The sequence below is a fragment of the Encephalitozoon intestinalis genome, chromosome XI (genome assembly GCF_000146465.1).
Source record: "Encephalitozoon intestinalis ATCC 50506 chromosome XI, complete sequence".
In the NCBI taxonomy this organism is placed as follows: Eukaryota; Fungi; Microsporidia; family Unikaryonidae; genus Encephalitozoon; species Encephalitozoon intestinalis.
Window position 1 is genome coordinate 61,261 of NC_014425.1, and position 22,549 is coordinate 83,809.

A 22,549-nucleotide genomic window follows, 5' to 3' on the forward strand; every position below is an offset into this window, starting at 1 on the left:
CCGGTCTATCTTCCAGCCTCAGGCTTATTTCTTTTTGTGATTGTTAGAAAGCTGATTCCCAAGGCTTCTTTGAATGTGATGATCACTTTTGAAGCCACCAAGATGTAGTAAACAGAGGAAAAGACAAAAGAGACAGCTATAAAGGCTTCTCGGAACTTCTTAGGATTTTGTAGTTGTAAGACAACGGAAATCATCAGATACATCAAATACACGGGGATGAACAGGAACAAGTCCTTTCCGATGATGTATGAAAATACCTCGTTGACATACTTTATCGAAAATATCTGCCCAAACATTAAAATGTTTAGATATTGTATCCACAAACTTTCTGTACTGAGAGTGTTGTGAAGAACAACGAACGATGCTATGAGGGACATCATCCTTAGAAAAGTTGAGTATAAAGAAAGTCTCCTTGGAGGACGCATTTTGGATTCTATCGATATCAAGGTCAATATAGTATTGCCAACCAGGCATGTAGTAATGATTGCCGAGATTGCACTAAAGTTGTTTGTTCTCAAGATCAAGGAGTAAGTCTTTTTGATGGGCCAGAGGAACTCGTCGGAAAAGACATATTGGAAAAAGCCTTTTCCACATAGAGAGGTAATAAGATGCGATATCAAAGCAAATGCTATGCCCTCTGAAGCTCCACTGATTTTTCCCAAAACAAAGTGCCCGGTGAATTTTTCCTCGATTCCAGCAAGATAGAACTCGATCATGATGGCCAATGTGAATATCAAGAATTTCTGAGATAGCCCAAATCCGAATGCAGAGGAAAGAGCTATGCTTGTGGCAAGTGCACAGCATGAATCCACCCCATGGTCAAAAAGTTGTCCTAAAGGAGACCCGGACCCTGTTTTCCTGGCCTGGGCACCGTCTAGATTGTCGCATGTAAAGTACACAAACATCAGAAAAAAGTTTACCAACGAAAGAAGTCTGGGCGGGTTGCATAAGTAGGGATCAAATATCAGAGTTAGGCCCAAGCTGATTGCCATTGCAATAAATCCACAGAGAGTTAGTGTATTTGGGGCTACTGTTGCAGGTATTTTTTCTAGTGACCATTTGACATAGTGATGGATTACATACTTCGAGAGGATGGAGTTGTCTGTTCCAATAAATCTATGTTTCCTTAAGCTTGAAAGCTCATCAGCTCCCAGCTCTATTTTGAAGAAACTTCCTTTTAGCATCGGGGGAGGAGTGTGGCTGAATATATAAGGATGCAGTTTAATTCTTTTTGATAAATTACTATATAATTCCAAATGAGGAACTCGAAAGTAACAGAGAAGAATTGAGGATTTGCAACCTGTATTTGAAGGAATGGAAACCCCCCAGAAAGTTATGATAGATGCCAATAATGAAAAGAAAAGCCAGTCCAAGCAGCTTTGTCCGATAAAGATTCCGTTGGCCGGGCCTCTTAAAGACATGATAGGAAGAGAGGTGGGAGACAAAGCTTCTACGGTAATTGATATTCTCGAGGGGGTGGTACCTACAGTGTCTCCAGAAGACATGTACAGCGAGTTGGTAGAGGCGTTGAGTCCTGTAGTAGACCAGAAGGCGAAAGGACTAGTAGGAAAGGTTATGGCGTACAAAAGGAAGACTTGCCGAGATGGAGACGAATGTAAGGCAAAGAATTGCATTTTTTTGCATAGCTGGGATAGAAAGAGTGGGGAAGGCTCTGTCCAGACAGGGTCCAAGGGAAGAGAAGAAGGAATAGATAGCGGGGAGGTGACTGGAAAGAGAAGGAGAACAAATGAATCAAATGAAAATAATGAGGTGGTGTTCAACAAAGTAAACGAGTCAAGGCATAATCCAGAAAATCTCAAGGCTTATGCAGCGAGATTTGGGAAAGTTGTGAACTTCAAGAGGCTCAATCCCGAAAAGTATCTTGTTGTCTTCGAAGACCCTGAGTCGGCCAGTGAATTGGTGAAATCATCGGAGCCGGTTCTCGAGGACTTTGGAATTAAGAAGTTCTACAATGTTATAGACAATCTTGTTAAGGTAGAACTCAAAAAGCTGTTTGAAGAGCAAGAAACCGTGATAGACAAGATGTCTACGGAGTTTTCTGCTGCACTTCTGGGACATCTACGAAACATAAATATCCGAATAAGGAATTTAGTTCTGAAAGAGAAATTAAAGGACGGAACAGGGACAGACAACAAGAGAGGATTTGATCAGGAAAACAGTCTATATTACAACTGTTTCTGAGGGGCAAACCCCTGTTTTTTATGTTGTTCGCTCTTACCTTGGAGGAAGAGCGGTGGTATTTATTGAAGTTAATCTTGTTGTCTTAAACCCTGATGAATAAGGACAAGATTAAAAAGACTCAACTACTCAGTGACTTGGGGAGATTTAAAGGAAAAAAAATAACAGTAACTTTCATTGATGGAAAATCGGTGACTGGAAAGCTCACATCGTTTGATGACGTTGGTAACTGCGTTCTGAAAAAGTGTGGAGAATGGGACTATGGGAATACCGTAGTGTGCTTGGGAAGAAGCATAGTACTTGTGTGTTTAAACGCACCATACATCCTGTGATGGGCCGAAGCTGCCGGCAGTTCTTGATGCTGTTAATTGAATGACTGATTAAATAAAACATACTTTGGATATTTATTTCTTTTTTCATGGCCAAGTTTCTCCTTTCTTTCTCTCGATGGCTATCACTCAAAGAACCTGTAAAATAGATAAAGAACGTTACAAAGAATGTAGATATGGACAAAAAGTACAATGGCACCTCGATCCTCTGAACACTCGACGGTTTCTTTGGTTATCTTCTCCTCTTCTTCGTACAATATTCCTATTCTGGATGTCCAGCATGGCTTAGGCGAGACAGACTTGAGATAATGCTTGAAGTCATTTAGAGATCTTCTCCAGTCGAACTTGTAGATCTCTATAAGGAACTTGTGTGTATTATCGGGAACAGTGGTTTCAGAGAGGGTTACTTCAATCTCGGCATGCTGCATAGGTACTATCAGGCCCATGTTTGGTCTTACTATGTAGTCTCTGGGCTTGGTTGTTTTGATCTTGTATCCTACGCTTTCCATGGAGTTGTTATGTACAATAAAAGTCGAGGACTTCTTGTTTCTTTTAACTCTAATCGTTGTTTGCGGTGTGACTTTGATGTCCAGCATTTCAAGGGGAATGTCTATTCCCTTTTAGTAACTATTCGTCATTGTTTATTGTAAAACTTGGCAAGTTCAGCGTATGAGGAGCTGAATATGGAAGATTGTGACCTCTCAACGGAAAAGCAGTCATCGATAAAATGTCTTTTAGATAGGCATATTGGACATGCTTTATATATTGTATACTTCGACGTGTTTCCATTTAGTCTGTATCTTTTCCATGTTCTACAGCAGTCTGCTATGCTATGACTTCCTGTGGGACAGGCTTTGCATATCTTCGATCCGTTTAGATCCTCAGGAAAAGAACAGTTCTTTGAGGAATGTCCGAACCTTCTACACTTTGGGCAGTGTCTGTAGGGACAATAGGTTCTTTCGTGTCCTTCCCGACTGCATAGATCACATACATCCCTTTTAAGAGCCCTGGTACATTCCCTAAACTCATGCCCTGCCTCCCCACATTGGAAGCATTTTGTGGTATCGCAGAAATATCTCTGTCTTTTGTCTGTTGAGGAGCTTGTTGTTACCACCTTTTCTTCCATCTTTACATCTTCAAAATGGTAAGCCAGGCTTAGAATGTTGTATAGGGCGTTTGTATCTATTTTTCTTAAAGAAATATGTGGATCAAGTAAGTGAATATCTAGGTCCTCTAGCTCAACAGTCTTAGTTCCATTGACCTCTTTGGCATAGTCCAGTAGAGAATGTGCTCTCTTCATTCCTCCCCCACTGCAGTAAACATTTATTTGTCACAAAAACCCAAGAAAAGAAAATTTATTGTGAGTATTTCGGCCTCTTTACTTCTTACGAGGTATCCCCATTTGTTTCTTCTTATATTCTGAATTGTTAATGAAATCGGTTGGCTTGAGGACCTGGAACGAGCATACAAGGTCCTTATCTACATCCATTATTGCTCCAGAGTTCTCAAACTCTCCACAGTAGTTTGGAGCGGAAAACACTGTGACCAAAGATCGGTTTGCAAAAAACTCGTATCCATCCTCTACTACTTGATGTGCCCTGCATATAAGGTCCAGGTTATGTGTCTCAAGAAACTTCTCCACAGTGTCGGGTCCAAATGTCACCGAAACCCCTCTATCGTTTTCTCCCCATCCTCTTACACCAGGGTCCGGATCGCTCCAAAGAAGATCACAGAGAAGCCCTTCATCGGGAACATCGGTGGGTCTTGCAATCGCCTTGATCTGATCCATGTTCTTCAAGTCTGGCGAAATCCCTCCGTGCATACAGAGAATTCTTCCGTCAACAAGGGCAGATATAGGGATCCAATTGAAGCATTCCGTGAACACTTTCCATATTGTTGTGTTATATCTTCTCTTGCATTCATCGTAGAACCCATATATCCTATTGATACTGGCACATTCGTGATTTCCACGAAGAAGGAAAAAGTTGTTTGGAAACTTTATCTTGTATGCCAATAGCAGACAGATCGTCTCCAAAGACTGCTTTCCTCTATCGACATAATCTCCCAGAAACAGGTAGTTGCTGGAGGGTGGAAACCCCCCATGTTCAAACAACTTCAAAAGATCATAATATTGCCCGTGAACATCTCCACAGATCTTGACTGGGGCCTTTACTTCAACCAGAGTAGGCTGCTGCTTGAACACCTCCGTCGACTTTTCGCACAAGTATCTTATTTCTTCCTCCACAAGATGGACAAGCCTTCCTAGCTTACTGTTTCGAACAGAAAGAAGCTTCTCTATTATCCTGTCCAAGTCAACCTTTTCGTTACTCATCCCCGTAACCCCTCTGAAAATTTTAAAAAAATCAATAGAATCCGCGGTGCCTTCAACTCTGGACTAATTCTAATGGAATTATAAAGTTTATTTAAAGTCGAAGGCTAGTCGAGGCTCTTCAGCTCCCCCTTCAACTTATACTCCTTTAGGATTAAGTTTAATTCCTTTATAGATAATTCTTCTCCATCCTTCATCCTGTTCTTCAAACTCTCGATCTCCTTGAGAGTGTTCAACAGATCTTCCTTGCTGCTTTTCTTCGGTTTCTCATTAACTGTCTCCTCCTTCTTCTTGGGCATTCTGCTCTTGGAAGTTGTTTTTGTCATGAAGGTGTGGATGGAGGGGGGAACGTACTTCTTCTGCATCTCAATAATTAGCTTTTCGGGTTTTTCTATCTCGACAAACTCTTCCTTTTCCCCATAGGAGCAGGCCGAAAACAAAGACTCAAACTTCCTTTCGTCTATCTTTCTTCCGTAGTAGTCGTAGAGAGTTATTTTGTTATCTTCTTGGAAGTAGCTTGTTGTCGAGACACAGAAATATGATCCATTTTCCTTCCAGTCGATCAAAGATGCTCCAAGCACATTGAACTTTGCTATAGGCTTCCTTGAAGGCACATGGAAAACCTCTATGTCTCCAGAGAGATTATCGAAGCCTGCAAACACTGCAATGTTTTCATGCTGGTTGAAGAACATTCTGTTTCTGATACCTTCTGGGAAGTTGTATCCAGGCTTGCCATCAAGCCTGTGAACAGAAACACTGCTAGGCTGAGGCCCATGGCACACTGCAAATCCATTAGAGAGAAAGACATAGGAATGGACTGGCGAATATCCAAGACTTTTGAAGGTGCATGCGGCAGTATCATGGAAATACAGGTCAGACTCGGGGAAGTAGCTGTTGTTCACATAGGATGTCATTAGAAGAAGCAGTATGTATCTGTTTGATGCATGGGCCTTCAAAGAGAAGCCTTGCAGCTCCTTTAAGCTATGAAGAACCTCTACCGAATCTTTTCCCATCCGAAGGAGCTTGTGCATTCCATCCTTCTCAAGCTTTTTTGTGGCAAGAAAAACAAACTCTCCGGAAATAAGGAACTCTAGAATCGAAATCCTGGAAGTATGGAAAGGAGACTCCTCTATCCCATCTTCTCCGATCCGATGAATGAAAAATGATGCCCCCGATATATATGCAAGCAGGGAATTAGAAATCCTGAACTTGGATACATTCTCCACTCTCAGCATGATGCCATTCTTTCCAAGCACAACCATCTCTCCTTTTCCATTAAGTATTCCTACGTTATTTCCGTTTTCAGACGCCTCTATTTCCCTAGGCCTATTTATCTCCATCTCCAGAATCATCTTCTTATTCTTGAGATCATAGTACCTTACTTGATTGTTCTTAGCCCATGCCACCTTGTTTGACTTCAGAGAGTAGTAATCGCACTCGACCCAGGATGCTCCTTCAGCAAACACATCAAAAGTTAGTCCATTTTCACTATGAGCTACAATAGGCATTAGGGGCTTAAGGATGGAGACTGAATCATTCAAAGCCGTGGGTAATTACAATTCCTTGAAAGAAAGGAGAGCTTTTCAAGAGGAAATAACATGAAGAAAAGCTGTTTAATTCATTATATCTTTTGACATTCCAATATATAACTCCTTGGAAGGGGGAGTTTCGGAATCCAGGACTTCCAGATATCTTTTGATCGGCACCTCGGGCCAGTTTCTAACTCTGCCCAGTAATTTTTTGGAAGGAAAACGCCCATTCTTACACAAGGTAAGAATTCGAAGAAGTATCATCTTTGGAGAAAACAGAGGAATTTCTTCGGCCTTGATCCCAAAGTCGCTGTTATAGACCTTTTCGATCCATAAGCATTCGTTTCCCTTCATCATTTCTTCTGGTGTACCGGATCCCGGGAAGTTCTTCTGGAAATGTAGTGGATTCGAAAATCTTGATATGGCACCGGTATTAAATTCGACTGTTTCCCTCTGGTTTCTCAGAAGCACATTAGCATTCGCATCTTCTCCCTTAACATTCTTCAGCTGCTCCTCTACAATTGTTCCCACCATCTCTCGCCTTTCCAATTGATTTGAAAGAAAGTTTACAAATGTCTCTTCCTTCGAAAGGTTTTCAAAGGACAGGTTAAATATGAAGTCTACCCGGCTTTCATTCTGACTAAAGTGATATCTTGTTAAGTCCTCAAACTCCACAAGGTCGTCCTTTTTTCTGAGCTGGAATTTGTTTCCAAACGTATATTGGTTCTTGTCGGCCAATATTGCCAAGCTTTTCATAGCTTGAAGGTTGATCACAATCTCATCATCCTTCTTAATTTCAGAAAGCACTTTGTAAGCCGTGTTGTAATATCCCAGATAGTATAGACATTGAGAAGCAAGAACCTTGCTCCCTTCGGTATCCAAGTACCTCAAAATCCTCAATGCTTTTTTGTATTTCTTCAACTTGTACAATGCATAAGCTCTCTCAAAAGATCTCTTCTCCGCATACTTCAAAGCCTCTCCAAACTTCCCCATGTTTATGTATGCAACTGCCCTGAATCGGTTGAACTCCGGGTGATCCAAACGAGATATCTCTTCATGCGAGTTACTTCTCACCAGGTCGTACAAATTCATTAGGGTGGCTCGCCCATGGAATTTTACCTTTCAAGGGGGTTTCTCGGCTTGTTGAGACACAGGGCATTATTCTTCATATCTTGGCAAACGGTATTTTATAGTCTCAGATGCCAAGGACAATTTATTTAATCTTCTTTATCGATTGTTTACAAAACAAGGGAGATGGTTCATGCCAAGGAACAGATTAAAGCTGTGATTCTTGTGGGTGGATATGGAACCAGATTGAGACCTCTGACGTACACACTTCCAAAACCCCTTGTACCCTTTGCCAACAAGCCGATTCTAAGGCATCAGGTGGAAGCTTTAGTCAAAGCAGGCATCAAGGAGATAATCTTGGCTCTCAATTATTACTCCGAAGTTATAATAAGGGAAGTCCGGGACTATTCAAACGAATTTGGTATCAACATTATCTATTCCAAAGAACAGGAACCTCTTGGAACAGCTGGTCCCTTGGCCCTTGCAAGGAAGTATCTTGAAGGCCATACCTTTTTCGTTCTCAACTCAGATATAACATGCAAGTTTCCTCTATCAGAGATGCTTTCATTTCATCGCTCTCATGGAAAAGAAGGAACTATTCTCTCGACAAGAGTGGACGATCCGAGTAGATATGGACTCGTCATCACCGAGGAGGGTACAAGCGTTGTGGAGACCTTTCTTGAAAAGCCCAAGGATGCCGTTTCAAACAGGATCAATGCAGGAATATACATACTAAACTCCTCTGTACTAGATAGAGTGGAGCTGAGGGAATGTTCTATCGAAAGGGAGATCTTTCCAGAAATGGCCAAGGAACGGCAACTTCAAGTATTTGATCTTGAGGGATTCTGGATGGACATAGGCCAGCCTGCAGATTATATTAGAGGACAAGGAATGTACTTGAAACATTATAGGGAAGCAAATGTAGATGAGCATTCTGAAGACGGAAGAACGTTCTGTGTCGAGAACAATGTTGTTATAGGGAGGAATGTGAAGATAGGAAAGAATGTCACCATCTCAAACAGTGCAATCTTCGACAATGTGGAAATAGGAGACAATGTGACAATAAGAGATAGTATTGTGGGATGGAATACAAAGATAGAAGATAATGCAACTGTAAACACATGCTGTGTTTTGGGATATGCAACGACTGTTGAAAGGTTTGCCATCTTAAGTTCTGTTAAGACATTTCCAAATGAATCTCCATTCAAGTTACTCGAGGATATCTAGAATTGTTTTTAGGCCAGATGTGTGAATAAATCAAAATTGGATTCTTTTATTCTTTGTAGAAAGAACTTTTTGCTCCTTTCCAGATGGATTCTTCTCTCTAGATTGGAACTCCTCCAAGAAACTTGGGCTTGTACCCGACAGAACGGTGTAAGCAGCGAGTATCTTCGATTGTATATATGGAGAACCACCTCTTTCCTTAGAGTTGGCCTCATGCATCCTTAGAAATGAATCCTTCATTTTGTTCTTGTTTGCACATGCCGTGACATCCAGAATCATCTCTGCTTCCGTCTTAGACATCCGATCTCGAAGCATAATATCTGAAATTGTATTTGTGATGGCCTTGAAGAGCACCTTACTACCCTCCTCAAAAAGAACCACCAAAGCCTTTCCTGCCTTCATAGGGGTGTTTCCTCTGTACCTTTCCTTATATTTCAATGCAGTCTGCCATCTCCTTATATGTTACTCCGCTGAAGAGATACTCAAAGCAGATATTCTCTGTTTCCTCCTCTTTAGGAATTTCCTGGCACCGGGGTTCTTTGGAAATCCATCTATGCCCAGGAATTGCTAAGGATTCCTCTAAGTTTATGTATTTTCCAACTATGGCTTCCATTCCATTTCTATTGTTGGTGGCAATGAGTTGCTGAAGCTTCTTCTTTTCAGACATGAAGTCTATGAAATGAATTAGGAAGTTGAAAGAACTTTCAACCTTTAAACGTGGATTTAGAGCAATCCAAGCATCTTCATCCCTTATCCATATGCTAAATGTGGCCTCTTTATGTAGAAGGACTGGCTGGCCTTTCACATCAAAGGATTTGTTTTCCTTTTTACGGATAAGCTCTTCTATGAATAATTTAAACACCTCAAAAGCAAGAAACGACAAGCTTCTGTCCCTGCTTCCAAAGAAGGTTATGAAGTACTCTAGATTATGAAACATTGCTGTACGGACCATAAGAACCATCTGCTTTCTAGCAAGGCTTCTTTTTTTTAGCCCAAGGAACTCCACAACCCAGTTTCTTCTGGATTTCATCAAATCAAAAAAGCTCTTGCATTCGTAATGAGGCTTGTACAGCAACTTCTGCAAGGCCAAATCAAATAAATGTAAATCCAACTTGGAGATCAGTGGGAACATGTACTCCCGCAGATATAAACTTTTAAAGTGTCTTCTAAGCAATGATTCAGGTATCTTTGGTGGTATGTCAAGACAGTAAAGGAGACGATAAGTTATGGAAAGAAGCTGGGTGTTTTTGAACATGGCCAGAGCTTTTACAAGCACCTTAGACACTTCGCAATGACTGGAGGGCTCATTCTTCAAGTAGTTTCTAAAGCAAGTAAAGAACTTCTCATAGTCTGACGGATCAGTATGATCCTCCTTAATTTCAAGGAAGTTCCTCGCCCAGTGGTCCATAGAAGTATAACTATTGTTAAGGGCTTTCCCAGGGCTGAATTAGTAGGGCTTCCCTAAGACATCTTGATGTGTCTTGCCCCGTGGAGAGTCTGCAGAAAAAATTTTCAGGGAAGGGTCCCCTTGAAATGGATGTTGAGATGAAAAAACAAGACATAGATGTAACAGTCTCCATGGAGACTATGAAGGTCTGCATAGATATGGCAAGCCTCGAGGAAAAGAGAATCAACAAGGTGTGCAGAGAGTTCTACGAGTATGGGAAGACATTCATTGACAATCTGGAGCGCGAGACAGTTTTGCCTAAAAAGATTGAAAGCATCACGACCTTAAGAAACCCGTCCGGACAAGGTACAAAGAAATGGAGCCGATATAAAATGATTGTCCACCTTAGGAACTTCTATCTCGAGGCCACACATCAGCAGCTGGAAAAGGTGGTCCAGTTCCTCAGGAACTTTCCGCATGTTGAAATTAACCTAAGCATTCAGAATTAAAGTTCGTTGAGTTACGCTATTAAGATTTTATTGGTCGCAAGGCCATGTATCTAAAGGCCCCCCTTCCAGATCATCTTCATTCCTCATTCCCATCATAATGGTCATCTTCAAAGGATTTCTCAAACTGGAGCTTTGCATTTTGAAAGAGCTTGATTTGCTGGTTGTGGAGCTCTTCCATGGACAGCCCAGAGTCCTTGAATTTATCGATTTTCGACGGTTTCTGCTTGATATAATTCTCATAGTTCCCATGCTCCTTCATGCAGCTATCGACGTAGTCTTCAAACCCAAGGTTTTTCAGAGCCTTGTAGATATGTTCATAACTGATTGTCTTCTTCTTTTCTTCCTCACAAGCTTTGTTTGCTTCCAGTGTTAACATATTCAAGAAATAGATGCACGCATTCTGGAAAATCTCCTTGGATTCCTTTGGGACAATGGAGTTCTTGGGAAGCATAGATGACACCATCTTGTCCACTGTAGCTTTTGGTAGTGTGTTTTCATCATCGTTCCTTTCCATATTTATACCTCGATTCCCTTGCTTAGGATGATATTTATGGTTTTGGAATAAGTTTGTTTTGTAGGAAATAAATGCGGTTCTGGAAAGAGGAATGCTTTTGAATATTTCCAATCTGTTTATGCATAATATGGACACCGAATTCATAAGCGGAGTTGTTGTCTCCTACACCAAGCTTCTAAGAGAGATAAGCAATATGAAGAAGGAAATCAAAGAGGTTTTGGGAACTGCCCAGGCTGTTTTATCACTTATAAGCGCATGCCATTCCACAGAAGCATCTTGCAGATCTTCCGGTTGTAGATGTTCACACAGCCTAGCAGAAGCTGGAGAGAAAATAGGCTTAGGATCCTACAAAAGAACACTTAAGAGCCCCAAGAAGCCTCTAACAGGGAAGAAAGAACCCAGTCGTCGCAAAGGGACAGGTAAGAATAGTTCATTAATAACAGACAGCCATCCTAGTTTCTTTGAGGAGGTTGGAGGTGAGGTATGCAGCCCACAGAAAGAAGGGGATTCATCTTGTTGAACCGGAAGTTTGGCTCAAAAGTGATTATATCATTCTAAATTCCTTGTATTATCTTGCCCCATGACCGAGATCCAAACCAGATCGGTTCCTATCCATCCCAAGAAGATGAGAGGGATGAAGGAAGAATGGATGAAAATCTATACACCAATAGTCGAAATATGCAAGATCCAAATCCGCATGAACATCAAAGGAAGATGTGTGGAAATGAGAACTTGCGATCATACCGAGGATTCCTCCTACTTAGAGAGGTCTGCGCAATACATTAATGCGGTGAACATCGGATTTCCTATTGAAGATGCAATTGCAATATTGAAGTTTGCCGACGTGTTTCTAGATCATTTTGAGATCTCAGAGGTAAAGACGCTGAGGGGGCTACATATTGAAAGAGCCATTGGAAGAATCATAGGAAGAGAAGGGAAGACAAAAAGCGCCATAGAAGAGTTCAGTAGATCGAAAATTATTGTCCAAGACCAAACAATACATTTTCTTGGGACGATCGAAAACATAAGAATAGCAAAGGATGCAGTGTGCAGGCTAATAATGGGGTCTCAACCGGGAAGTATCTTCAACAGACTCCGGATTATTAACTCGAGACTTAAGGAGAAGTATGGAGGGATCCAGACGGTATATAGTGAGTTTGAGAAGAGATAGGGCGATATACGAAAATAAACGTTTGGACACTTTTATTATTTTTGCAGGAGATTAAACCCTAGATGGGGATTTCAGGGCTTTTACCTATTGTGGCTTCCAAGCTGGTGAAGATGCATATATCAAGCTATCGCCACAAGAGGTTAGGAATAGACGGCCATGCATGGCTATATCAAATTCTCTCTTGCGTGGCAGAAGAGATGTTTTTCAGGATTCCTACCAAAAGATATGTAAGCATGTTTGAGGAGAAGGTGAAGCTACTAGAAAACTATGGAATCACACCAATTATTGTTTTGGATGGGGATTTGCTGTCCAGTAAGGAAGAGACAAACAGAAAAAGACAGATCAGAAAAGAAAAGAGTAGAAAAGAGGCTGAGTATTGGCTAATGAAGAATGATCCTGAAAAGGCCAAAGCATTTATGCGGCAGTGCATAAGTGTCACAAGAGGAGTGGTGTCTGACATTACGAAGATGTTGGAAAGAATAGATGTTGAGTATATTATTTCGCCCTACGAGTCCGATGCCCAACTCTGCTATTTGGAGAGAATAGGGTACATAGACTACATTCTCACAGAGGATAGCGATTTAATTCCTTATGGGTCGAATAGGATACTTTATAAGTTTGACAACACCTTTGTACGGGAATTTAGTAGGAGCTGCCTTGCCGAGGTAAGAGGTAAAGATTTTGAAGAGAATATTCTCGACATCTCCATACTGAGTGGATGCGACTACCTGTCTTCCATACAAGGTGTTGGCATTGTAACTGCCCACAAGCTTCTCTCCAGGGAAAGAACAATTGAAAGGGTGGTTGAATATCTGAAACACCGAAAGCCTGTCCCAAAGAACTATTTAGATGACTTTTTCAAAGCAAGAAAGACATTTCTGTACCAGATTGTATATGATCCCATAGAACGAAAGAGAAGGTATCTCCAGGACGTAACGGAGGAAATGGAATTTTTGGGCTCCTTGAAGGAGGAGGAGTATAAGGTTGAGGAAGGACCTCTGGGATTGTTTTTCAAGTCTTGCATGCAGACAAAAACAGTCAAGAGGCATTTTGTCCCTTCTCCAAAGAAGGTGATACCCGAGGTGATGAAAATAAAAAGAAGAGAGGAGTTCATCAAGGTAGATGCCCACATACACTCTCCATATTTTAAGTAATAAAATTGAAGAATCAGAAGAAAGTCTTCATCACTATTCAGCCAGGGATAACTTTGACTTCATCACTTTCTTGGGGTGATTCTTTTCACGTTTCTTATTGTTCTTACAAGCCGGGAAATGTTGTTATGATACAAAAGACTGCTTTATTACCTTGTGTTTCTGCCAAACGAATTTTGGTTTGGACTTCTGTAAGGAAGGGTGAACTTCGCGCCCAAGAAGATGTGGTCCGAAGGAAAATGCATGTTGGGAAGGCCTGCTATGTTTTCTGCATATTCATCCTCGACCGGAGCCAGTACAGACGTTAACGTTACTTTACTGTCATAAAATATGTAGTCAATAACATCCTTGAAGAGAGGTGTAAAGTTTGTGAATCCAAGGTCTTGGTTCCGATACGAGTCGTTGAGCTTTAGACCCTCGCCAAACTCCTGGCTGGAAAGATGGTGCATAGTTCCTCGAAAGTCTGCTAAATCTATTGTTTGGGTTGTTATTGACTTGTAGACAGATGAGGATTTGAGGGAGTTGAAGTCTCCCTGCAGTAGCAGACATGCATTTGGATGCCGAGAACTGATCTTTCTTACTTCTTCAATCAGGAGGATCACTTGAAGCAGCTTTACATCGGAATAATCGGGATCCCAAAATATATGAGTGTTCACCACCAGAACCTGCTGTCCATTGGGTCTCTCAAGAAGAGCTCCAATGGCTATATTGTCTTTCTTTCCATACCTATCGAGGAGCTCCTGATTGATGTTGAACCTTGTGTCCTGAGTTATCTTCTGGCAGAAATCAATTGGAAATTGCGCAATCAATCTGAACTTGCTCCTCCTCCAAAAGATTGCACATCCATCCACATTCTTCTTGTCTGCAACGTTTTTAATCCTTCCTCGAGGATAGATGATTGAGTCGTAGTTGCATCTCATCTCAAGTTGCTCCTTGTAGAAGTCGAAGAAACTATACAGTTCTATCTCTTGGAGACACAATATGTCCACGTTGTACAGAACTATTTCCTGGAGAATCCCTTCTCTTCGGAACTCTGGATTGATCACCCACGATGGCGCATAGGTCGACCTTGCAGCCCAGACATTCGACAGAATATTGAAGGTTCCGACGCTTATTGTGTCGCCATACAAAACGTCCTTATTTAAACACTCGATCCATGGCCTATCGTTTGGTGGAGGATATCCTGTGTTGTGCTCTCTGCAGAACTGAAGAAGCTTCTTTTCTCTCAGAAGAGTGTTGAATGGCACTATCAACGGGTTGTTGGATATTTCAAGGACTTCCAGGTTATACAAGGTCCCTATTTCCATGGGAATATTTGAAATCAAGTTATCATTTAGGTTAAGCTCCTTCAAGCTAACAATTTTCCCGATATCTGGTGGAATGCTTCTAATCTTATTTTTACTAAGATTCAAGACTTCAAGATGTCTCAGCTTGCATATCTCCTTTGGAATCACCTCTATCTCGTTATTTGTAAAGTTCAGGACTCTGATGAACCTCATGTCAAATAGAGACCTGGATATATTTCTTATTCCTTGGGAGCAGAGGTCCAAGGCAGTCCAAGGATCCTCTTGGGCCTCTGTAGTTTTTTCAAAAAACTTTCTTCTTAATGCTAAGCATTCCTCTGCCATGCCCAAGGGCATTCCCGGGAAAAACTTTCACAATCGGTACAAAAATTTGTAATCTCAAGGCCATTCTCGAAATCGTCGGCAAGTCTAAGATTCCTAAGCGTCTTTAATTCTTGGTGTGATGGTTAACATCAACAATATAATTCTTTCCGAGTAGCTTGTTGAGGCCAGCCCCTATGGTATCCATCTCGGCTCTACTGAAGGATGTCCTTCTCTCCAGAAGAACATTTACAACCATATCATCAACTCCCCGGACATCTGTCCTTGTTCCTGTGAGTAGAAACGGGAAACAGGCATTGGCCAGCCATTCCTTCTCAATCTCCTTTGGCTTACAATGGGCTCCTTCCGGGACATCGCTCTCAATCTCGAAGTTTCTAATGAAAATTATATAGTAATCGTGGAACTGCTGCTTGGCTGCCTTGATGATATTGCTGTAGTTCATCTGCACCCCATGAAGAATACTCTTTGGAACCTTAACAACCATAACCTTCTCTCCTCCGTCGCATATTATTATCTGGATGGCTATCTTCCCAAAAAGCTCGGGTCGAACAGAAATATCCTTTGTATACTTCTTGATGATCTCGGAAATATTCGCTTCAGCCTCGGTTTGTGTGCTCATAGACAAAGGGTGAAAATTTTTCATCTTTTTGAGGAGAGCTTAACGGCCGTCCTGATCGGAAATCAAAACCTATGAACAAAACAGTCTCCTTTATTCGCTATTGAAAACAACAACCCTACGCAACGCCTCCTCAAACTTCTCATAGTTGATGTTCTCTGTAATTATAGAGCCTCCTCCGCTGGGATTAACATAGTGGTGGAGAATCCTTTGCTGCGACTTGTTCTGCTCGGTAATGCAGAACTGGGGTGTTGGCAGTCTTTCGTTGCATAAGGTTCGGGCTCTTTCCTCGCTGCTCTTCAATATATTCTTGAGGAACTCGTATTCCGCCTGTTCATGGTATCCTTCTTTGACCCACTGTGCAACATACTCTCCTCTCCATACAACTACGTTGTGGAATGTATCCAGGACAAGAACCACATCTGGCATCAAAGACTTACTGTCTACTTCCACCGCTTCAACCCCGCCTTGATAGTGGTATGAAACAAGCGTAGGCTTGATGAGCTTCAGTGCATCCGACACTTTTTGGTTGTACAGAAGTGATGAGTAGTATGCTGTTTCATCAGGAGAGTTGTTTCCTGTTTGGACCAGGAGACTCCTTCGGAAAAAGAACATATAGTTTGGATAGTATGCCATGGAATCGGGAAGAGACAACGAAGAAGGCTCCCCCTTATCGTATCTGGCAAACGTCTTAGTGAATCTGATAAGGTTCTTATCGATCATTCTTTCACAGTCCTTTATCTCCTCATATTTCTTTAGAAGGAGGAATCTAGCTTGAAAGACTGCAACTGCTTCCTGGTCGAATCCACATACTACATCCTCCCTTGAATCTGTAAATAGTCGAGCAAAAGTTGTTACCCTCACCAGAAGTTTCTTATCACTTCTTTGATATTGCGTAACCAGCTGTACATATCCAAACTCCCCATGCTTTGCATCTGGCTTTTTATCAAGAAGAATCGAAATGTTTGTGCATGGAAATATAGATCCTATTCTCCAGCATCCTCCTAAGGATCTTCCCTGCCCAATAATCCCCTTGTATTCGAGATTCTTACTTGTCTTAACTTGTATCTTTGCATTAAATCCTTGTGCCAGGTATCCTTCCTTGCTTCTATTCAGTACTTTATTACATGATGAGATATAAATATCTCTGTCAAAGTCCTGTGCCATTATAAGCATCCCTCCAGTCATTGTGGTCAACCGCTCCATGTGGCATATTCCAACATCAACAATTGTGGCTGCAAGAATGTCAAGACTGTGCCCTACACTATTCATCCTTTCCGCAAGCCCTGTATAGAACTTTCTTGCAGGCCCTGCATACATCGGATCATTTTCCTCAAGATGTTCGTTTCTTCCCTTCTCCTTAAATTTTATAGGTGTTGTCGTCCCAGGCCCGAATGTGCAGGGTCCTTGTGTAAACAGAAGGTACTTTACAGCCGTATCAGGAAAGCTTGTTTCTAACAGCGAAAGAGCCAACGACACGGCAGAGCCCGTACATCTTACAGGCTTGTATGCAGGAAGAACAGGAAATGGATCCTTCTCAAGACCTTCCACTATGTTCTGTAGAAAGTCACGGCATTCCTCTTTTCTCCTCAGAAACCTTCCCACAACTTGCGATTCAGACTTCGAGGCTGCATTCAAGGACTTGAGGACTTCTGCTGTATATTCCTTCTTGCCAGAAAACAGATGTGTTTTCCGTGGCGATGCCGTACTTAGCTCCAGAAGTTCGATGTTTGTTCCATACTTGATAAGCCCAATTAGAGCATCTTCGGGAATCCCCTCCACCACCGTCTTAAGTGCATCCTTAAGAAGTATGTGTCTCTGCTCATCAAACGTGCATATGTCAACAATAAGAAAGAATACCGTAGGAAACACGCTTTCCCTATTCAAAACATATTCAATTGTCGAATTCTGTGGTAATAGCTCAGGCAGAAGATTGTCTGGTGTTATTCCTCGTGCATGGCTTGGTAGCGCTGTATTGTTGTTGCATATTATACAGTTCCAGGTTTGTCTCCCAAAGTCGATGTTACAATGAGGATTTAGGACACTTTTACAACTCATGCAGTATATGGGCTCACATTCAAGAACCCCCGTCTCCTGATGAATGTTGTACAAACATGCTAATGGAACCTTTGTTGTAGCATCTCCCTTGGAAGGCCATACATTCCAGGTAAGCCTTATTCCATCATTTTCCTCTATGTTTCTAATCTCCTCCTCCATAAGGGTTAACAAAAATTTCTGTAAACATCTTAAGCCAAGGACTTCCATAAGATCGCCCTTAATTCCTTCTGGTCCAAGACATCCCAGTGCTTTTCAAGAAACATGTTCTCCATTCAAATTCTATCCAGCATCATCGAGTTATCTTGTACATTCCTGCACCTTTCTTTATGATAAGCCCGTTGTGGTTGAGTGCTTCTATAAAATCATTGGCAGGCTTTCCGGAATCAAAAGATATTATTAGTCTACGTAGCTCCTCAACACTAACTACCCATTCTCCCTTCTTCCTTCCATATTCCTTAAGCACCTGAGAAAAATCCCCATTTCTTCTACTATTAGACATCTTTTCTCTAGGAACAAACGTCCTCCTATGTAGTTCGATACAAAAAACTGCATCTGCTCTTGTAGCTATACTCCTCAATTCTGCTTTCGCTCGAGCTTCTGTTAGTCTAATCAACGACTCCAGATCCCTTGCAGAAACCCCTCCCTGCTTCCGGATCTCAACATAATATTCTCTTATGGCTTCTTTTGCCGATTTGCTCAGAACAGGAAACACATTTGCACGTGCATAGGAAATATACTTCCTCATTATCTCCATTGGATAAACATCTCCTCTACTTCGGACTTCCTCAATAAAGTCATCTCTTCTAATCGTCTCCATAATATCGTCAAATTCACTTCCTATTCCTGGAGACAATGTCTGCCTTTTCTTCAGAATTTGCCCAGATATCATGTAGCTCTCCTTTTCAGACAGGTCGTCTAGAAGGAGAAAGACAAGATCAAACCTTGACAAAAGGCCTGGGTCAAATCTTATGTTTTCCATCATTGATTTGGTTCTATCGAAGTGTCCATGCCTTGGATTAGTTGCTGCTATCACAGTAGACCTTGTTGGAACACTACAGATCACTCCTCCCTTTGCTATGCTTACTTTCTGATCTTCCATGGCTTCAAATAAAGCTGCATGGTCGTCTATCTTGTCAAACTCATCCAAACAGCATATTCCATTGTCGGCCACCACCAGTGCTCCTGCATCCGCCATATATTCCCCAGAAACAGGATCGTGTGTCAAGGAAACCGTTAATCCAGCTGTTGTGGTGAAGCTCCCACTCACGTAACTGCTCTTCGGAAGAATACTACATGTCCCCAACAGCAGCCTGCTTTTTCCAAGCCCGGGATCTCCGATTATAAGGACATGTGTTTCAGACCTAATCAGATGCTGTCCTGCCATCTTCCTGGTTCCCCCAAATAAAGAAAGCACTAGTCCGATCTTTATCAGTTCATTTCCATACACGGACGAATAAAGCGAGCGCACAAGAGAGGCCAGCGTGTTTTTTCCCTTTGCTATTCTTCTAAATTCCGCAAAGTCTCTACTTTGATATTCCAGGCTCTCTATAAAAAAATTCTTGTTCTTGACAATTTGAAGATTGTTTATATGGACCATCAATCTGTAGAGGCCGTCGTTTTCTAATTCAACTCCAAGCACTCCTACAATCTGCACAATGTCTCCTGGCACTAGAATCCCCACAAATTCATCGTAAAGAATGCAGTCCACAGCCTTTGGGATTCCCTTTCCATCTTCTCCTATTCCCCCATAGAGCTCCTGTATTTTGATTTCCTGCATGTCTCTGCATTCCATCTCTGGATGATTTCGCATAAGAACAAAACTCCTTGAGTTACACGAACCTTTGCATCCTGCCGGAGGTCTGTAAACGTTGTTCTTTACATTCACGTATATTACGTCTCCACACTTGGAACACTCAAAAAACATCTTACTGATAATTACTCTTCTGAACCCCACTCGGCATACTGTTCCTGCCATAAAGACCAGCTTCCCAAGATTGGCTCTGTCAACATCTCCAAAATTTCCTTCCTTGTTCACTGTCTCGACCCTAGTACAGATCTTTACCGACAAATACCCTTTGTCATAGAGTAGCTCGGAAACAGCACAGGAAACACACAGAAGTAAGTTTCCTGCGTTTGTATCAAGAAGATTCTTTTCAACAAGACTCTCGAGATACTGCTCCGATATATAGTAGACTCTTGCTTCTAGAATCCTCTCCAGTTTATCCTCTGATAAAACGTCTTTCAATTTCTTCTTTACTGCAAGTATTATCTGGACAAGCTCGTTGAAAGCAGTGAACTCTTCCTCGGGGAAATACATGTTCCATGTTTCTATGTGCATCCCCTTGGATCTAGTACTCATTTAAATATTTCCGAGGCTTCAGGAAACCATGATGTAACCGGCTTGGATGGAAACAGAATCTTTGAATGGAAAACACCAGCCTTTTTACCAAGAACAAAACCATCTATTTTTTTTCCCCTGGAAAATGCCTCAAAACGACTTTGTGGAAAGACATATAAAAAAGTATGGAAGGCGTCTGGACCACGAGCTAAGGCAGTATAAGAAGGACAGAAGAGAAGAGAAAATGGTTTCAAGAAAGGCCGAGAAGCTGTTTGGGCTGAAGGCTAAGCTGTTTGCCAAGAAGCAGCGTGCTTCAAAGATCCAGCTAAAGAAGGATCAGAAGATGAAGGAATTCAAGGAGAAAAAGATGGAGGTTAGTATTGAGAGCAATCCACTTCCTCACTTCCTCCTTGACAGGGAAATGGAAGAAAGGGCCAGGGACATCAACAACAAGATCAAGCAGCAGAGGCAGGAAAAGGGATCGAAGTATTCTGTTCCATTACCTAAGATTCATCCTCTCCCAGAAAAGGAAGTATTTGGGGTAGTTTCAAGCGGAAAGCGACGATCAAAGCACTGGAAGAGAATGGTTACTAAGCCTTGCTTTGTGGGAAGTGACTTCACAAGAAAACCTCCGAAGTATGAGAGATTCATAAGGCCGATGGCAATGAGATTTAGAACTGCACATGTAAGCCATCCTGAACTGAGCTCTACATTCAATCTCAAGATAATAGGGCTAAAGAAAAATCCCCATTCCGAGGTTTATACAGGGCTTGGAATATTGAGCAAGGGGACCATTATAGAGGTGGATGTCAGTCCCCTTGGGCTTGTCAATGGAGCAGGGAAAATCATATGGGGTAAGTATGCTCAGATAACCAACAACCCCGAGAATGACGGATGTGTGAATGCTGTTCTTCTGGTATAGAAAAGTAGATTTGCCTAAATAGATTATGTTTACAGGCTTCCTTCAACAGCTAAAGAGAGAGAAGTGGAGTGTTATCGACTTGACTAAACATATTTAGTTTTTGGAATTATTTGGATTTTTTACTCATCAGGGTCGTTGATACCCTGCTCGGTGATGGCAAAGACTGCCTCGGACTCGGGGAGACAGGGCGAATCATATATCTTGCATATCCTTGTTTCTCCTCTCCCCTTACGCAGATACAATCTTGTTGTGCTTGCATGTGCCATAATGTTCCCCCCTATAGGCTTCTTGATGTCTCCAGCAAACATCCCTACAGCTCCATCCACATTGGACACTACCTGATTGGTGATTATGACAGCAACCCGGAATGTCTCTGCAAGATTAACAAGACTTCGGAGATACTTTGCCAAGTGCAGCTGCCTAGCCCCAAGCTCCCCTCTCCCACTGAAGTCTGTTCTGTATAGAGCAGTTGCAGAATCAATTATAAGAACCGAATACTTTGACTCCGACATCATTGCCGATGCTTTGATTAGAAGTTGAGATTGATGGTCGGAATTATATGCTCTTGCATATGATATGTTGTCCATGACCTCATCTGGATCTAATCCAAATCTCTCTGCTATTGGAATGAGCCTCTCCGATCGGAATGTTCCCTCGGTGTCTATGTACATAGCCTTTCCCCCTCCGCCTCCCTGTTCTGGAGGAAGCTGGCATGTGACAGCAACAGTATGGCAGAGCTGCGTCTTTCCTGTCCGAAACTCCCCAAAGATCTCTGTTATGCTCCCAGACTCAAATCCACCATTCAGTAACTTGTCGACCTCCGAGGATCCTGTGGTGAGGTAAACAAGCTCGGACCTTCTCTGGTGATATGCCGATGCCGTTGTAAACCCCATTGGAACCAGTTTTGCAGCCTCCTTGATTAGCTTATCCACCTTAACATCCGAAAATCCCTTTATCGAAAGAAGCTGTCTCTTCGGAGCAAATGCCAGCGACTCGACTGTTGTAAACCCTGCTTCTATCAGCTTTGCTATGTCCACAGCTAATATCCCCCCGTTCTTCAGTTCTGATATAGAGATGCTCTCGGAATGATACTCTGCGTCCTGATATTGGTACTCCTCGCTCATGGGCAAATTTTTTCTCTCCACTTTATGCGCTTGCCATTGACTCCTTGGCCCCATCATTCCATCATGAAAGGATTGTAAAAACACCCACTGAAGCAGCCCCATGAAGGAGGAAGAGTTCAATGAGCTCAAGCAGAATCTAGACAACTATACCCCCCTGCTTCCCGAATCAGTGATCGACTACTTTATGGAAAAGGCCGGAATGGTTACCTCAGACCAGAGTATGAAAAAGCTTGTTTCCCTACTGGCCCACAAGTTTGTCACCGACATCGCCATCTCTTCCTTTCAGTATCACAGAATAAACCAGAAGGCTGCACAGAAGGATAAGAGGTTTGCAAAAGAGAAGAAACCCACATTCCAACTCATAGATCTTGAAAAGGCCCTTGAGGAGGTGGGAATAAGCATCTCAAGACCCCACTACTACATGTAGACAGGTTGCACAGAAACATAAACATTTAA

At 42.0% G+C, this 22,549-nt stretch overlaps 23 protein-coding genes and 1 non-coding gene across 24 annotated transcripts; 9 read left to right on the top strand and 15 right to left on the bottom strand.

Moving 5' to 3' along the window:
• Positions 1-5: 5 nt before the first annotated feature.
• Positions 6-1,184, bottom strand: Eint_110480 (sn-1,2-diacylglycerol ethanolamine phosphotransferase; the record flags this gene model as incomplete). The annotated part of the gene is made up of 1 exon (XM_003073862.1): positions 6-1,184. One exon carries the CDS (start codon positions 1,182-1,184, stop codon positions 6-8), a length of 1,179 nt encoding a protein of 392 aa, XP_003073908.1.
• Positions 1,185-1,335: 151 nt separating this feature from the next.
• Eint_110490 (uncharacterized protein) lies at positions 1,336-2,202 on the top strand (the record flags this gene model as incomplete). Its single annotated transcript, XM_003073863.1, has 1 exon — positions 1,336-2,202. The coding sequence occupies one exon, from the start codon at positions 1,336-1,338 to the stop codon at positions 2,200-2,202; it is 867 nt and encodes a 288-aa protein (XP_003073909.1).
• A 92-nt stretch (positions 2,203-2,294) lies between these two features.
• On the top strand, positions 2,295-2,531 carry Eint_110500 (U6 snRNA-associated Sm-like protein; the record flags this gene model as incomplete). Its single annotated transcript, XM_003073864.1, has 1 exon — positions 2,295-2,531. One exon carries the CDS (start codon positions 2,295-2,297, stop codon positions 2,529-2,531), a length of 237 nt encoding a protein of 78 aa, XP_003073910.1.
• Positions 2,532-2,653: 122 nt separating this feature from the next.
• Positions 2,654-3,124, bottom strand: Eint_110510 (vesicle-associated membrane protein; the record flags this gene model as incomplete). The annotated part of the gene is made up of 1 exon (XM_003073865.1): positions 2,654-3,124. One exon carries the CDS (start codon positions 3,122-3,124, stop codon positions 2,654-2,656), a length of 471 nt encoding a protein of 156 aa, XP_003073911.1.
• Positions 3,125-3,162: 38 nt separating this feature from the next.
• Eint_110520 (arginine methyltransferase-interacting protein) lies at positions 3,163-3,828 on the bottom strand (the record flags this gene model as incomplete). The annotated part of the gene is made up of 1 exon (XM_003073866.1): positions 3,163-3,828. One exon carries the CDS (start codon positions 3,826-3,828, stop codon positions 3,163-3,165), a length of 666 nt encoding a protein of 221 aa, XP_003073912.1.
• Positions 3,829-3,906: 78 nt separating this feature from the next.
• Positions 3,907-4,860, bottom strand: Eint_110530 (Ser/Thr protein phosphatase PPI-1; the record flags this gene model as incomplete). The annotated part of the gene is made up of 1 exon (XM_003073867.1): positions 3,907-4,860. One exon carries the CDS (start codon positions 4,858-4,860, stop codon positions 3,907-3,909), a length of 954 nt encoding a protein of 317 aa, XP_003073913.1.
• A 104-nt stretch (positions 4,861-4,964) lies between these two features.
• Positions 4,965-6,365, bottom strand: Eint_110540 (uncharacterized protein; the record flags this gene model as incomplete). Its single annotated transcript, XM_003073868.1, has 1 exon — positions 4,965-6,365. One exon carries the CDS (start codon positions 6,363-6,365, stop codon positions 4,965-4,967), a length of 1,401 nt encoding a protein of 466 aa, XP_003073914.1.
• Positions 6,366-6,470: 105 nt separating this feature from the next.
• On the bottom strand, positions 6,471-7,478 carry Eint_110550 (uncharacterized protein; the record flags this gene model as incomplete). Its single annotated transcript, XM_003073869.1, has 1 exon — positions 6,471-7,478. The coding sequence occupies one exon, from the start codon at positions 7,476-7,478 to the stop codon at positions 6,471-6,473; it is 1,008 nt and encodes a 335-aa protein (XP_003073915.1).
• Positions 7,479-7,640: 162 nt separating this feature from the next.
• On the top strand, positions 7,641-8,681 carry Eint_110560 (mannose-1-phosphate guanylyltransferase; the record flags this gene model as incomplete). The annotated part of the gene is made up of 1 exon (XM_003073870.1): positions 7,641-8,681. One exon carries the CDS (start codon positions 7,641-7,643, stop codon positions 8,679-8,681), a length of 1,041 nt encoding a protein of 346 aa, XP_003073916.1.
• Positions 8,682-8,711: 30 nt separating this feature from the next.
• Positions 8,712-9,080, bottom strand: Eint_110570 (uncharacterized protein; the record flags this gene model as incomplete). Its single annotated transcript, XM_003073871.1, has 1 exon — positions 8,712-9,080. One exon carries the CDS (start codon positions 9,078-9,080, stop codon positions 8,712-8,714), a length of 369 nt encoding a protein of 122 aa, XP_003073917.1.
• Positions 9,081-9,105: 25 nt separating this feature from the next.
• Eint_110580 (uncharacterized protein) lies at positions 9,106-10,086 on the bottom strand (the record flags this gene model as incomplete). Its single annotated transcript, XM_003073872.1, has 1 exon — positions 9,106-10,086. One exon carries the CDS (start codon positions 10,084-10,086, stop codon positions 9,106-9,108), a length of 981 nt encoding a protein of 326 aa, XP_003073918.1.
• A 125-nt stretch (positions 10,087-10,211) lies between these two features.
• Positions 10,212-10,574, top strand: Eint_110590 (ribosomal protein S10-like protein; the record flags this gene model as incomplete). Its single annotated transcript, XM_003073873.1, has 1 exon — positions 10,212-10,574. One exon carries the CDS (start codon positions 10,212-10,214, stop codon positions 10,572-10,574), a length of 363 nt encoding a protein of 120 aa, XP_003073919.1.
• Positions 10,575-10,650: 76 nt separating this feature from the next.
• Eint_110600 (class 2 transcription repressor NC2 subunit beta) lies at positions 10,651-11,088 on the bottom strand (the record flags this gene model as incomplete). Its single annotated transcript, XM_003073874.1, has 1 exon — positions 10,651-11,088. The coding sequence occupies one exon, from the start codon at positions 11,086-11,088 to the stop codon at positions 10,651-10,653; it is 438 nt and encodes a 145-aa protein (XP_003073920.1).
• Positions 11,089-11,206: 118 nt separating this feature from the next.
• On the top strand, positions 11,207-11,608 carry Eint_110610 (uncharacterized protein; the record flags this gene model as incomplete). The annotated part of the gene is made up of 1 exon (XM_003073875.2): positions 11,207-11,608. One exon carries the CDS (start codon positions 11,207-11,209, stop codon positions 11,606-11,608), a length of 402 nt encoding a protein of 133 aa, XP_003073921.2.
• Positions 11,609-11,668: 60 nt separating this feature from the next.
• On the top strand, positions 11,669-12,259 carry Eint_110620 (putative RNA-binding protein; the record flags this gene model as incomplete). The annotated part of the gene is made up of 1 exon (XM_003073876.1): positions 11,669-12,259. The coding sequence occupies one exon, from the start codon at positions 11,669-11,671 to the stop codon at positions 12,257-12,259; it is 591 nt and encodes a 196-aa protein (XP_003073922.1).
• Positions 12,260-12,321: 62 nt separating this feature from the next.
• Positions 12,322-13,413, top strand: Eint_110630 (exonuclease 1; the record flags this gene model as incomplete). Its single annotated transcript, XM_003073877.1, has 1 exon — positions 12,322-13,413. The coding sequence occupies one exon, from the start codon at positions 12,322-12,324 to the stop codon at positions 13,411-13,413; it is 1,092 nt and encodes a 363-aa protein (XP_003073923.1).
• A 6-nt stretch (positions 13,414-13,419) lies between these two features.
• On the bottom strand, positions 13,420-13,487 carry Eint_110635. Its single transcript, XR_002670153.1, has one exon. It is a non-coding gene; the product is annotated as a small nucleolar RNA R38 (small nucleolar RNA).
• Positions 13,488-13,559: 72 nt separating this feature from the next.
• On the bottom strand, positions 13,560-15,038 carry Eint_110640 (glucose-repressible alcohol dehydrogenase transcriptional effector; the record flags this gene model as incomplete). The annotated part of the gene is made up of 1 exon (XM_003073878.1): positions 13,560-15,038. The coding sequence occupies one exon, from the start codon at positions 15,036-15,038 to the stop codon at positions 13,560-13,562; it is 1,479 nt and encodes a 492-aa protein (XP_003073924.1).
• Positions 15,039-15,141: 103 nt separating this feature from the next.
• Positions 15,142-15,654, bottom strand: Eint_110650 (uncharacterized protein; the record flags this gene model as incomplete). Its single annotated transcript, XM_003073879.2, has 1 exon — positions 15,142-15,654. The coding sequence occupies one exon, from the start codon at positions 15,652-15,654 to the stop codon at positions 15,142-15,144; it is 513 nt and encodes a 170-aa protein (XP_003073925.2).
• Positions 15,655-15,744: 90 nt separating this feature from the next.
• On the bottom strand, positions 15,745-17,868 carry Eint_110660 (vesicle coat complex COPII subunit Sec23; the record flags this gene model as incomplete). The annotated part of the gene is made up of 1 exon (XM_003073880.1): positions 15,745-17,868. The coding sequence occupies one exon, from the start codon at positions 17,866-17,868 to the stop codon at positions 15,745-15,747; it is 2,124 nt and encodes a 707-aa protein (XP_003073926.1).
• Positions 17,869-17,998: 130 nt separating this feature from the next.
• On the bottom strand, positions 17,999-20,047 carry Eint_110670 (DNA replication licensing factor Mcm4; the record flags this gene model as incomplete). Its single annotated transcript, XM_003073881.1, has 1 exon — positions 17,999-20,047. One exon carries the CDS (start codon positions 20,045-20,047, stop codon positions 17,999-18,001), a length of 2,049 nt encoding a protein of 682 aa, XP_003073927.1.
• A 145-nt stretch (positions 20,048-20,192) lies between these two features.
• Eint_110680 (ribosome biogenesis protein NSA2) lies at positions 20,193-20,969 on the top strand (the record flags this gene model as incomplete). Its single annotated transcript, XM_003073882.1, has 1 exon — positions 20,193-20,969. One exon carries the CDS (start codon positions 20,193-20,195, stop codon positions 20,967-20,969), a length of 777 nt encoding a protein of 258 aa, XP_003073928.1.
• A 119-nt stretch (positions 20,970-21,088) lies between these two features.
• On the bottom strand, positions 21,089-22,093 carry Eint_110690 (DNA repair protein Rad51; the record flags this gene model as incomplete). Its single annotated transcript, XM_003073883.1, has 1 exon — positions 21,089-22,093. One exon carries the CDS (start codon positions 22,091-22,093, stop codon positions 21,089-21,091), a length of 1,005 nt encoding a protein of 334 aa, XP_003073929.1.
• A 100-nt stretch (positions 22,094-22,193) lies between these two features.
• On the top strand, positions 22,194-22,520 carry Eint_110700 (transcription initiation factor TFIID subunit TAF10; the record flags this gene model as incomplete). The annotated part of the gene is made up of 1 exon (XM_003073884.1): positions 22,194-22,520. One exon carries the CDS (start codon positions 22,194-22,196, stop codon positions 22,518-22,520), a length of 327 nt encoding a protein of 108 aa, XP_003073930.1.
• Between the last annotated feature and the right edge of the window lie 29 nt (positions 22,521-22,549).